Source organism: Oncorhynchus mykiss, chromosome 11, assembly GCF_013265735.2.
Source record: "Oncorhynchus mykiss isolate Arlee chromosome 11, USDA_OmykA_1.1, whole genome shotgun sequence".
NCBI lineage: Eukaryota > Metazoa > Chordata > Actinopteri > Salmoniformes > Salmonidae > Oncorhynchus > Oncorhynchus mykiss.
The window spans coordinates 47,340,424-47,354,570 of NC_048575.1; the positions used below are offsets into that span (position 1 = coordinate 47,340,424).

General features: G+C 42.5%; 1 protein-coding gene and 1 long non-coding RNA gene across 6 annotated transcripts in view; both read left to right on the forward strand.

Moving 5' to 3' along the window:
* The window catches only part of LOC110535786 (protein prune homolog 2), a 76,084-nt gene extending 69,415 nt beyond the window's left edge, over window positions 1-6,669 (forward strand). For 3 of the 5 annotated variants that reach the window (XM_036935599.1, XM_021621048.2, XM_036935600.1), the window contains 3 exons: window positions 3,744-3,842; window positions 4,899-4,940; window positions 6,252-6,661. In XM_036935599.1, the coding sequence (XP_036791494.1) occupies window positions 3,744-3,842; window positions 4,899-4,940; window positions 6,252-6,282 (172 nt within the window). In that variant the 3' untranslated portion in view covers window positions 6,283-6,661. Of the gene's footprint in view, window positions 1-3,743; window positions 3,843-4,898; window positions 4,941-6,251 lie in introns of all 5 variants that reach the window. The other 2 variants (XM_021621046.2, XM_021621047.2) reach the window with 2 other exon arrangements.
* A 3,397-nt stretch (window positions 6,670-10,066) lies between these two features.
* LOC118937360 lies at window positions 10,067-13,638 on the forward strand. Its single transcript, XR_005034647.1, has 4 exons — window positions 10,067-10,580; window positions 11,457-11,512; window positions 11,588-11,648; window positions 11,726-13,638. It is a non-coding gene; the product is annotated as an uncharacterized LOC118937360 (long non-coding RNA).
* Window positions 13,639-14,147: the final 509 nt, after the last annotated feature.

A 14,147-nucleotide genomic window follows, 5' to 3' on the forward strand; every position in this document is an offset into this window, starting at 1 on the left:
AGAGGTCTGTAATTTTTATCATAATTGTAATTTTATAAAAATCCAGAAAATCACATTGTATGATTTGTAAGTAATTAATTTGCATTTTATTGCATGACATAAGTATTTGATCACCTAAGGATCTCTCTGTACTTTGCTCCGTTAATCTTTCCCTCGATCCTGACTAGTCTCCCAGTCCCTGCCTCTGAAAAACATCCCCACAGCATGATGCTGCCACCACCATGCTTCACTATAGGGATGGTGCCAGGTTTTCTCCAGACGTTATGCATGGCATTCAGGCCAAAGAGTTCTATCTTGGTTTCATCAGACCAGAGAATCTTGTTTCTCATAGTCCGAGAGTCCTTTATGTGCCTTTTGGCAAACTCCAAGCAGGCTGTCATGTGCCTTTTACTGAGGAGTGGCTTATATTAGATGTCTTATATTAGAGAGGAAAGCAGACGTTTTACGTGTCCCCAAACTATTGTGATTTCTTTGTTCGTTTATTTGCGATGTTTGTAAGTTGCTGTTTTACTTATTTTGTACATAATGTTGCCTCTACCGTCTCTTACGACCAAAAATAACTTCTAGACATAAGGACTGCGATTACTCACCACAGACTGGCAGTATCCTTTTTTTCCTTTAACGAGTCTGACAAGCCCATCCCGAACGATATACTACTTTCTCGGGAACAGGCCCAGATCCCTTCAATTTGCGTGAAGAGGAGGCGGAGAAAAAGGGGCCAAAGGGTGGGTTGCCTTCTGAGAATTTGTAGGCGATCAAATAAACCCCCACTTCCCTCCATTCTGCTAGCAAACGTGCAATCTTTGGAGAATAAAATCAACGAGCTATGCGGAAGATTAAACTACCAACGGGACATTAAAAACAGTAACATCTTATGTAACATCGTTGACGTCGTCCCCACAGTGACTGTATGTACATACCCCAACCAGAAGCCATGGATTACAGGCAGCATATGCACTGAGCTAAAGGCTTGAGCTGCCGCTTTCAAGGAGCGAGACTCTAACCTGGAAGCTTATAAAAAATCCCGTTATGCCCTGTGATGAATCATCAAACAGGCAAAGCATCAATACTGGACTAAGATCGAATCATACTACACCGGCTCTGACGCTCGTCAGATGTGGCAGAACTTGCAAACCATTACAGACTACAAAGGGAAGCACAGCTGAGAGCTGCCTAGTGATACAAGCCTACCAGACAGGCTAAACTGCTTCTATGCTCGCTTAGAGGCTAATAGCACTGAAACATGCATGAGAGCACCAGCTGTTCCGGACGACTGTGTGATCACGCTCTCCGCAGCCGATGTGAGTAAGACCTTTAATTAAACAGGTCAACATTCACAAGGCCGCAGGGACATACGGATTACCAGAACAGGTACTGCGAGCATGCGCTGACCAACTGGCAAGTGTCTTCACTGACATTTTCAACCTCTCCCTGTCCGAGTCTATAATACCAACATGTTTTAAGCAGACCACCATAGTGCCTGTGCCCAAGAACACTAAAGTAACCTGCCTAAATGACTACCAACTCGTAGCACTCACATCTGTAAACATGAAGTGCTTGGAAAGGCTGGTCATGGCTCAAATCAACACCATTATCCCAGAAACCCTAGACCAGCTCTAATTTGCATACCGCCCCAACAGATCCACAGATGATGCAATCTCTATTGCACTCCACTCTACCCTTTCCCACCTGGATAAAAGGAACACCTATGTGAGAATGTTATTCATTGTCTACAGCTCAGCGTTAAACACCATAGTGCCCTCAATGCTCATCAAAAAGCTAAGGACTCTGGGACTAAACACCTCCTTCTGCAACTGGATCCTGGACTTCCTGACGGGCTGCCCTCAGGTGGTAAGGGTAGGTAACACGCCACGCTGATCCTCAACACAGGGGCCCCTCAGTGGTGCATGGTCAGTCCCGACCTGTACTCCCTGTTCACTCATGACTGCACGGCCAGGCATGACTCCAACACCATCATTAAATTTGTCGATGACACAACAGTGGTAGGCCTGATCACCAACAACAACGTGACAGCCTATAGGGAGGAGGTCAGAGACCTGGCCATGTGGTGCCAGGACAACAACCTCTCCCTCAATGTGATCAAGACAAAGGAGATGTTTGTGGACTACATGAAAAAGAGTATTGAGCACGCCCACATTCTCATTGACGGGGCTGCAGTGGAGCAAGTTGAGAGCTTCAAGTTCCTTGGTGTCCACATCACCAACAAACTAACATGGTCCAAGCACACCAAGACAGTCGTGAAGAGAGCATGACAAAACCTATTCCCCCTCAGAAAACTGAAAATATTTGGCAAGGGTCCTCAGATCCTCAAAAGGTTCTACAGCTGCACCATCGAGAGTGGTTGCATCACTGCTTGGTATGGGAACTGCTCGGCCTACGACCGCAAGGCACTACAGAGGGTAGTGCGAACAGCCCAGTATATCACTGGGGCCAAGCTTCCTGCCATCCAGGACCTCTATACCAGGCGGTGTCAGAGGAAGGCCCTAAAAATTGTCAAAGACTCCAGCCACCATAGTTATAGACTGTTCTCTCTGCTACCGCACTGCAAGCGGTACCGGATCACCAAGTCTAGGTCCAAGAGGCTTCTAAACAGCTTCTACCCCCGAGCCATGAGACTCCTGAACATCTAATCAAATGGCTACCCAGACTATTTTCATTGCCCCCCCCCCCCCCCTTTTTACACCGCTGCTACTCTCTGTTGTTATCATCTATGCATAGTCACTTCAATAATTCTACCTACATGTACATACTACCTCAACTAACTGGTGCCCCCGCACATTGACTCTGTACCCGTTCCCCCCTGTATGTAGTCTTTCTATTGTTGTTTTACTGCTGCTCTTTTAATTACTTGTTACTTTTATCTCTTATGCTTGTCCGTATTTTTTTAAACTGCATTGTTGGCGGGGGTTCATAAGTAAGCATTTCACTGTAAGGTATTGTTGTAAGGTACCTATTGTATTTGGCGCATGTAACTAATAAGATTTGATTTGTCTGGCCACTTTTCCATAAAGGCCTGATTGGTGGAGTGCTGCAGAGATGTTTGTCCTTATGGAAGGTTCTCCCATCTTCTCAGAGGAACTCTGGAGCTCTTTCAGAGTGACCATTGGGTTCTTGGTCACCTCCCTGACCAAGGCCCTTCTGCCCCAATTGCTTAGTTTGGCCTGGCGGCCAGCTCTAGGAAGAGTCTTGATGGTTCCAAACGTCTTCCATTTAAGAATGATGGACGCCACTGTGTTCTTGATGACCTTTAATGATGCAGAAATGTTTTGGTACCCTTCCCCAGATCTCCAATCAAGTTGTAGAAACCTCTCAAGGGTGGTCATTTGGAAACAGGATGCACCTGAGCTCAATTTCCGAGTCCCATAGCAAAGGGTCTGAATTCTTGTAAATAAAGTAATTCTGTTTTTCGTCTAAAAAACTGTTTTCGCTTTGTCATTATGTGTAGATTGACGAGAAAAAAAAACATTTAATCAATTTTAGAATAAGGCTGTAACGTAACAACATGTGGAAGTCAAGGGGTCTAAATACTTTCCAAATGCACTGTATAACAAGTAATAATGCATTTGATCAACCTGTCAGCTTTAAGTTAAGTGTTCTGTCATGCCTTTGTTGTTGCCCCCCCACCCCCCCCCCCCCACCCCCCACACCACCCCCATTCTCTGCCACCTCTCCACCTTTCTCACAACTTCTCTCCATCTCTGTCTCTCTCTGTCTCTGTGCAGTTCTAAGTTCAGCAGTAAGATAAAGTATGTGAACAGCCTGGCGGAGCTACGACAGCTAATTCCAATGGAGTATGTGCACATCCCTGAGAGCATTATCAAGTGAGTGAGTGTGAAGATATTGTGAGCATGAAGATAAAGTAACAACTGACACACACACACACATGGAACGAGAGTGGAATGGAGTTCCACCACTTTAGTTTTGGAAACGGTGTGATCAGGCGACTAGATTTCTGTAAAAAGTATCTTACAAAGTAGCCAATTTTGGGGTTAAACTTTACAGCACTTGACACATTGCATGTGCATAAGATCACACTGACATTCTGTAATACAACATTTAAAAAAGTGACAATGTTTAGATCCACACAGGTACAAAACATTGTCGCTGTTAAAAGGTGGTATGAGGAGCATAATAGTGTGGTGTGGGCCTTTTTGGGGGGAACCATAAAATGACTGTAAAATGTTGCACTACTGGCTGTTATTGAGGGGGATAGACTGAGGGGACATTCATTCCAGATCATGGATAGCCAACTCCGGCCCATGCCAGGGGACAGATGCTGATTTGAAAGGAAAATAACTAAATCCAGCATGACATCGTCTTCCAATTTGCTTATCCCTGTTTTAGATCAACTTGCCATGTTGTCATTGTAACTAAGAATTTGTCCTTAAAGGAATATTTCAGTATTTTGGCAATGAAGCACTTTATCTAATTTCCCAGAGTCATATGGACTGGTGGATACCATTTTTATACTTCTGTGCCCAGTTTGAAGGAAGTTGCTAACTAGTATATACCATAGACCTCCAGTCATTGCGCTAACGCTAGTTAGCACTGGCTCACAAAGCTACCTCTAACTTCCTTCAATGAGAGCAACAAGAGAGCAACAAGAATGCATGTATAGACTACAAAGGTCTTTGGATGATTTCTCATTGACGTGTAGAGAGTCAAAGGAGACCTGCTGTATCCTCTGTAACCTGGACACTGTCATTGGAGACATGTGAAAGACAGAATAGAGCTGAGACATAATAACCCTGTGGATGTTCCTGTGCTGAGTTGAGGGAAACCGAGCCATAGTGATTGGTTGGGAGGGAGGATGAATCCTCTGTGTTGTGTCCACTCACTAACTGTACCCCTCCTGCCTTTCTCTACTCCCGTCTAAGGTACGAAGAGGAGAGGGGTATACAGACATTTGCATGTATGAGGTAAACTCAAAAGGTCTGCCTGTGTTGGTTGAGTTCCCTTACCCCCCGTGTATTTTCAGACTGGCCATACCTCCTGGCACTAACACCCCTCCCCCCCAGGCTGATTTAATCTGATGACCTCACCCACGGTCTGTGTGATATGTAAGAATGTGTCCTGTCTGTCCTGTCCTGTGATTGGTTGTTTCTGATCTCTGCATGAGGTATTTTTTTTTCTCTATTTGATGATCAACTTGTTTGACCTCTTCGGGACTCCTTCACCCATAATCCACCCCAACTGACCGTAGACCCCTGCCTACAGTTCGGTGCGTTGAAAAGTTAGGTAGCAGCAGTGTGTTGTCTCAAAGCGTGGGTAACTGCACCGGTGGTGTTTTCTAAGTGTGGGAACATGTTATGTTTTAATATCCCAATGTGAATTCAATAAATACTCAACAATGTTTTAAGATGAATTCATTTAATGCAACTTTTATCAAACTTACTCGACAAACATGCAATTGTACTTGCCGCCACAAGGAACTCGCCTTCATCCCGGCACAGGTGCCCAAAAACTTTTCAGCGGGCACAACTGTATCTTTTTAGCATTCTCTGTTCCCTTCCTAACCCTCTTAACCCCTTGTAGCCCAGGATGAGCTGAACTAGCTGCATGCGTACTGACAGTGCGCTTTACCCCTTGGTGTGTTTCTCATCCTTTACTAACCCTTAACCCTTAACCTTTGACACTGATCAAGACAGGACAAAGAATGTCTGTTGTATGTATCATACATTTACAGTAAATGTATTTAGGTCTATGCCTTTTTCCATCTAAGGTTAGAGCACTAATATAGTATCCCCTCAGCCAGCTCATGAGACTTGAGCCCTAATGTCAATGTTATCTAACACTAAAGGCTCAACTGGAACAAGGAACAAGCTACAAGCTAAATCATTTGCGTGTGAGGAATTACTTGAAGGCATAGTCTCTGACTCTCTCACGCGGATCCCCTTGAAGCTCCCTCTTATAACCAATGATGACATATCCCGCTTGACATTTCTAAATCTTTCTTCATAGAGTAACATTCTCACACTTTCACAAAACACTATGCCCATACTATAGTCATTTACCAGACACTCTTATCCAGAGCGACTTACAGGAGCAATTATGGTAAAGTGCCTTGCTCAAGGGCCCATCGGCAGATGTTTAACCTTAGTCGGCTCGGGTAACCTCTCTGTAACAACTTGGTTACTGGCACACTACAGTTAACCGCTAGGCTACCTGCCGCCTAGTCTAATGAAGATACTCTCTCTTCTCCCCCCCCCCCCCCTCTCTCTTTCTCACAGAGTGGATAAGAGAGTGAATTCCGGTGTTTGATTATTCCTTGGTGCCTGCTATCCGTTTGGCCCTTGATGTATGACCCTGCGGTTTAGAGTAGACCACATTGTCCTGCCTTCACACACCGGTGGTGAAGAGAAGGGGCTATTCTACCATGTATGATTCATTATTAGTCTGTCCCCACAAGAAAGAGGCACAGAAGCAAGAACCCAGAAGGTCCCCAAGTTATGATTTCTTCGCAGGCAGTGTTCAACACAACATATAACGCATAAACTGTAACTTTTGGCAGCGAGTAAGCATGAGTATTTAAAGGGGAACTGACATATATTTTGGGAAGTAATGGGGATTGAGAGTTTTTGAAAGAAATTGGATTTAATTTAAAGAAACATGCTTTCGAAATGTAATAAATTGTTTAAAACCTGTCAATCTGTCAATCACTAACTTATTTCTAATGACATACAGTTGGGGGCAAAAAAATACATTTTATTTTTCAAAATGATTTTGCTGCAGCAACGATACAACGTTAATTTGACAAACTCTCTCAGGGTGACGCCAAGCAGCACGTTTATTAACTATCATCTGTCAATGAAATATATTTAAGAAAACAATCAATACCAACACCCTATTTACAAATCACATTGTGGTTTTACTTTCATTATTAAATAAACAATCAGAATATGAAGGTAAGACAGGAAATCACCAGGAAATGTAAAAGTTTGATAGAACGTCCTGGGTTATTTATCCAAAAGAAAACATATCTAGGATGACATTAAGAAGGATAAGACAGAGATGGCGCCATAAAAGTTTTGATTTGGTTCCCAATGCAGATGTACTTCCTGATGACTTGAGATTCATGACATCACTGTCGTATCCTTCTTTATCGCATTCTAACTTTGTATCACATTTCAGAGGATACAAATTATTTTATTTTGTGTATTTCTGCCAGTCTAAGATACTCCTCCAGACATCTGATAGCAATGGGGTCTGTGTCTTTGTCCTGCTCTGTTCCTTGAATTTTGCCATCAACAACCTGCCGCAACATCTTCCAGCAGACCTTCTTACCCCTAGCCATGGACTCTGACTGCATGATGTTTCCCCTAGCCAGCGCCTGCAGGCTGCGCACAATCTCCTGGTTGGTCTTGATGGGGAAGTCCTGGCCACAGAGGTTAATTAAATACTTCCAGTGCGGGCTATCCCTGTACAGATCACCAGTACAATGGATGTCAGCGTGGACTCAACTCCAGTTTGGGTACACCACACTTTAACGGATGGCTGGCCAAAGAAACTGTGTCAAAGCAGGACGTGATAGCGCTGACAAAGGCAAGAACGGACGCTTTGGCCTTCTTGTCCACGTGGACGCAGTACATGTTTTGGGGGTCGAGCAGTCTCTCGAAGTTCACCTTGTGGTGGACAACCAGCGAGAAGGCCAAAGGTAAGTGCTCCTCCTCAAGATTTACGGGGATCTCCAGGTACCCCTGGTCAGCTCCAGGTACAGTGGTGTTTGTCCGGGAACTGCGTGCTGTTGAGGAAGCTGCGTGTAATTGACAGGACCTTGGCATGTTCGATGTCCATCATGTCTCCTTGCAGGGTGGCGCTGCAGTCACTGTCCTGCGGAATGTGGTTCTGCATCTGAGTACTGCAACCAGCTCTAGCCATTGTTGTACAGGTTCACCTGAACAGAACCGAGCTGGGTAAGCATCCAGATCCCAATGGATACCAGCATCACACTGAGCAGCAACTTTGAGAGTCTCCTCCATCTCCTTAATGCCATCTAAGAAGGGGCAATGCAATGACGATTTTTACCGGGTGGTTTTTAATATCACTATTGCAGGCTATCTAGTGAAGTTACCTTAATTAACATGTCTTTATTCAGTGTGAGTGTCAAACGACATCAGTTCTCCAAGTTGATATTCCGGGATGTCATTGTGGTTTAAACTGAAAATGTGGCATGCCACTATTCTGCCTGAGTTTATAATCCCAGTCCCGCTGAGTGCCAAAGAACTATGGAAAAATAGAGAAAGAACACTTGAGCACTTCCTAATTTACATTTGTAGTCATGAAGATGTACACAAATTAGTTATAGGCAGGCCAATCATCATAACCCTTTAACTGTCTCTTCTTGAAAAATATGTTTAATCTTAAATTCCTATTACTAACAACTCAAGAATTTACAATATTTTGGAAATTACAGAGCTCTACCAGGCAGTTGAAAAGTCAAGAGGAGGGCCTCCCGGGTGGCACAGTGGTTCAGGGAGCTGTACTGCATCGCCAGCTGTGCCACCAAATCCTTGTCTCATTGCGCACCAGCGACTCCTGTGGCGGGCCGGGCGCAGTGCGCTCCAACCAAGGTTGCCAGGTGCACGGTGTTTCCCCCGACATATTGGTGCGGCTGGCTTCCGGGTTGGATGGCGCTGTGTTAAGAAGCAGTGCGGCTTGGTTGGGTTGTGTATCGGAGGACGCATGACTTTCAACCTTCGTCTCTCCCGAGCCCGTACAGGAGTTGTAGCGATGAGACAAGATACTAAACAATTGGATACCACGAAATTGGGGAGAAAAAGGGGTAAAATTCATAAAAATATATATTTTTTTAAAGAAAAGTCAAGAGGGTCATACCAGCAATGGCATGTTATAATGACAATTTGCATAGCATTTTTACTCATTTCAACAATAGTGCATGAATTAGTTTAGGTCTGCTTCAATGGCTTTTGTAACTCTGACACCCCATCCCCATTTAGCAAGAGTTGAACAAATTATGGTAATTGTTTGTCCAAACATGAATATTTAAATACATTGAAATGAATGTTTCCAGGCGGTGTGTAGTACAACATAACACAAAATAGTTTTCTAAAATTCCGACTACCTTTTGACACAACATATGACAAAATAAAAAAAATAATAACCATTATAGGCATTATTTTATTGACGATCTTTTGTCTGAATACCAATTAATTGATCCCAAGAGGCATTTATGATGCATTGTTGTGTGCTGTCAACAATGCAATCACATTTGTCACCAAAATAAGGATTGTTTATAAAAAAAGAATACTTATATTAACATTAACAATAACTGCCTGGTTGAAGACATTTTTACAAAATGATTGCTTTTTAGCCTTTAAACATTTTACTTTACTACCACTCCCACCTACTCTTCAAGGTCTCTGCTAACAGGAATTGTGCAATATTTATCCATGACCAAGTGAATTCCTGCCTTTTTATCCCATATCTCCTTTGGTGACTGGTTTTGAGTTTTCTTACCACTCTCTGAATGGGCATAAGAGAGCCATAACACTGAACTGCAGCAACCCAAAAGGATACAAATTATGTAAATTGATGCAGGAGGACTGGGGAAGATGAACCAATCAAGTTTAAGTGTATTTCTTTTGTTCATATTCATTTCTAAATTCACTGTCAAAACTTGTTTAAAGGGATAATCTTTATTTTGTTCTGCCGTGAACTAAACACATACAGTACCTAACTACGTCTAAAGGTCTGGTTGCAAGTTCTGTTGTTAACTAGTTGTGCACATAAAGTATTTCACAACATATTCAACAATGAAGCAATTTGTCAAATATAATATACTTTATTTTTTACAATTACACAAATTAGAAATTACAGTTGCGGTCAAATAGATTGGCACCCCTGTATGATTCAGTATTTCTTCTAAAATAACTTGGTGTTCACATACAGAAAACTGTTGAGCGTGAAAAACCCAGAAGCATTAGAGTTCTTGACACAAACCGGTGCGCCTGGCACCTACTACCATACCCCGTTCGAAGGCACTTAAATATTTTGTGTTGTTGCCCATTCACCCTCTGAACGGTACACATACACAAGCCATGACAGTTGACTCAAGGCTTAAAAATCCTTCTTTAACCGGTCTCCTCCCCTTCATCTACACAGATTGAAGTGGATTTAACAAGTGACATCAATAAGGGATCATAGCTTTCACCTGAGCCCTGTTTCAGAAAGCAGGTTTAACAAACTCTGAGTTGAAACCTTAACTCTGGGATGACTAACTCTGAGCTGTCAAACTCAAGAGTTTTCGGGTTTCAGAACAGGTGATAACAATTAGTTCAATCAACTCTGAGTTAAATTAACCCTGAGTAAAGCGTGTGCATGAGATAAAACACCCTCATCAATGGAATGCAGATAGCATGGTTCTTCATGGCAACAGGATAAAAAAAGGGCTCAAACCTCTTACTGCGCCCCAGTGGCGTTAGAAATATTTATGAAAGAGTATGCAGAATATGAGTATATATTTAAGAAAAAAGCAATACAGTACTAGCAGCAAAAGAATGTGAGCTGGAATTGCAGGAAATTCCTGACCTAGTCCATGTGTGAGTATTAACTGAAAATACGTTTTCTGAAGTGTTATACACACATTTTGAGTGTGTGTTTATTTACGCAGGTGCAACCCAACAGGCACAAAATGTATTTGGCAGCAAATGAAGATTAAAATATACTTCAACAGAAGGTATAATTTAATTACAAGCAATTGTGATGTTTAGCCTAGCTTACCTAATTAAACAGCATTCAGTGGCTACATTCAACATGTGATATATATTTAAGTAGTTAGTGAAATTTTCTAAACCAAGAAGTTACTTTTTCAACCATTCCAACGCTGCCAGTATTTAATATTGTCTATTTGAAAGTAACACCTAAATGCCTTTATACATACAAGTATCCAAATTTGTGTTTACTGGACATGTTCAAATTTGACCTCCATGATAGCCAATAGAAAAAAGGCAGAGAGCTGAAAAACAGGTGAGTATATCCACTGAGTGGTATATCCACCACTCAGAGGCTGAAGAGATGGCCCCCAGTGGGCGACCTATTACTGAAGGCATCTCGGGAGGAAGCTCATCTGACCCAATCACCCCCCCAAGACAGAAGGGCTTACATAGCAGTTCAGTTATTCAAATTAATGACGTGTACGTTCTTCCTTTTGCCAGTGTTACCTCGGGTGGGTGGGCATCACTATCTTAGACGACTTGGCACACTGATTTTCTTGTAGTGGTACAATTCTTTATAATTGAATGTTACTTTTTCAGATTATTAGTTGTCCTTCAGACATCACAATCTATTTTAAGGTGACTCAGTCATATATTTGAAGAATTGTGACGTGGCCTGCACACTGTTGTAAAAACAAAATTCTAATTAGGTGGGGCACTTTTCTGGGTAAAGTTCTAATTTAACTGTCTAATCTTCATCAGTTACTGATGGTGTAATCTGTCTGGAGCCTTCTGTCATAACAGACCTCCATGCAGTTGTAAGTACTCTTAATAGTCCACAGATTTTTCATAATGGGTTAGAGTAGAACACAAATTGTTATTTTTCATTATAGGAGGATGATGAAGACAGCTTGTCAGCGGCCACAGAGAGGGAAGATACAGAGGCCTATTGAGGTTCACACCTTAAATAACATCTAACAGTTGATAATAGTGTTGTACCATAATAAAACTTGCACCTTTTTCTCTAACAGAGCAATGCCTGGAAATTACAGTGAGGAAGAGGGTCCATCCACCGACAGCACAACTTACCTAAGATGTTCAGCATTGGCCCATGACTTACAATGATACTAAGTAGACCTGGCACTGTGAAATTCAATGTCATTTGTTTTCCTATATCTCTCTGTGAAAAAGGTGTACTTAAAGAAACAAATTGAAAAATGTAATTTAGAAATTGACCACAAAGCTGCAGATGCTAAAAATACAACTGCTGGGACATCAGTTAAAGGTGGGTGAGGTGCCCACAGGTGGATGACTTTACTTGTTTGAACAACATAAAAAAAATATTAACTACTGCATTTGTACTTGCAGGAAAAAAAGAATATTTCATAATAAGAAAGGCATATTGTCTTTGACACTGCGGAGGTGATGGTTCAATCAGAAATGGTAGCATGTTGTCTCTTCCATCTCGTGCATCAGCAGGGTGGTCAGGCTCATTCACTGGTTGAGTATGACATTGTTCTGCTCCAATTGTGGCAATGTTGTGGAGAATCACACATTCCACGATAATGTCAAATGCTCATTCTGGGGTGGCCCTGAGCCTATGAAGGCACTGGAACCGGGCCTTGAGCATCCCAATGGTCATCTCTACCCTGGCTCGTGTCCTGCAGTGAGCCAAGTTATAAAGTTGTTGTGGGCCGGGCTCAGGGTAAGAGGTCAGCAAATAGGGCTGGCAGGGGTACTCAAAGCTTTATACTAAATTAAGTGTTGCTTTGACTGATATCTGCAATTATGTGGAATTCTTTGAGTCTTGTGGGTCTGTGACTTGGACTCCACAAAAGTGTACAGTGAACGTTTCAGCGCAAGAGACATTTCTGACAGCACGACAGACTGTTGCCTTGGAAATATGCTCAGCGTCACCGACGTTATATAGAAAACTCACGTTGGCAAATAAAAACAAAGTGCAACACAAAGAATTTGTTCCGAACTGGGAGCATGTCCACGACGTTTCATGTGAATGATATGAGGGCTGAGAATATTGTTCAGACGAATGATCGATTGTGCAGAAACAGAATCAGAGAATGATAACACATCCAAGCGGGGTCTGATCATCCTCTCCTGAAAGAGATTTCTGTGAAGTATTTGTGCTTCTATGTCAACTGGCTCTTCAAGAAAAGGACATGCCATGCCTGACACCTCCTTCAGGCTTCAACTAAAGAGGAGAAACTCAGGGTTAGTTGAAAACCTGCTCCCTGGCAGGTTAACTTCATGGAGTATGTTGCCATAGTAACTGACTCCGAGTTAAGCTGAACTGGCTTTGTGAAACCAAAAACCCTGAGTTTCCTTCAACTCTGAGTCAACTGACTTGAGTTTTCACCAAACCCACTTTCTGAAACAGGGCCCTGGTCAGTCTGTCATGGAAAGAGCAGGTGTTCATAATGTTTTGTACACTCAGTGAATAGATGCTCTATATAAATAGAAATAGGCCTATGCCAGTGATAGGAAACCCTGTTCCTGGAGAGCCACAGGGAATGCAGGATTTTGCTTTAATGGACCAAGACCAGGTGTGTTGAGTTTAGTCAATCATTGAACTGACCACCTGAGCTAATTGATCAGTTCAGTGACTAAATTCAACACACCTGGTCTTCCAGGTCGGTTGAAGCAAAATCAGGCATACCCTGCAGCTCTCCGGGAACTGGGTTGCCTACCCCTGGTCTACACAATTTCATTCAGAGGATTAGGTGCATTCATTCGTTTTACAGCGTCATCTAGTGGCATATATGTAGGACCTTGTAGTTTATTACTCTGTGAATAATTGATGTAGAAAATGGACGTAAGATTGCTAATCCTATTGTCCTGAATACGTTTTTTTTTTTTTTTTTTTGTAAACTGAAGGTAACAGAGTCCTCTCCAAGTAGGAGAACTCCTGGACATAAAATAATTTCAACTTAAATTCTGATGTATTATACGCCTTCGTCATTCTGTGCCTCAATAACATTGTCGACCTTTGAGACCAAGCACTTGTGGAGTTGCATAGAGGTAAAGAGGCGGAGGCTACGTAATGGATGAGAGCAGTCATTGGATGAGAGCCTTGGGGTGGGTACGAGGTCAGTTAGCTACTAAGTACAGGTCGTCACTAGTTACCCCAGCCATAAAGTCGTAAATCCCGCCTATATCTACAATTGATCTTCTTAAATTGTGATTTTAAACCTAACCACACTGCTAACCTTAAAGTAAGACCAAAACGCTACCTTTGACTGTGGTAACACGCAGCTCTCCAGCGCAAATGCTAATGGATAGCCTAAATAAATAGCCTGGTCTCATAGACCAGACGTAACATAGTAAATATAATTCCGGACCTCTACATTAGTTTAATATGTTATGTTTGGTATGGTTACATAGCCAGATGGTTACTTAACTCTAACCTTAACCCATAGCCAAAGTTAGCCAACTAAC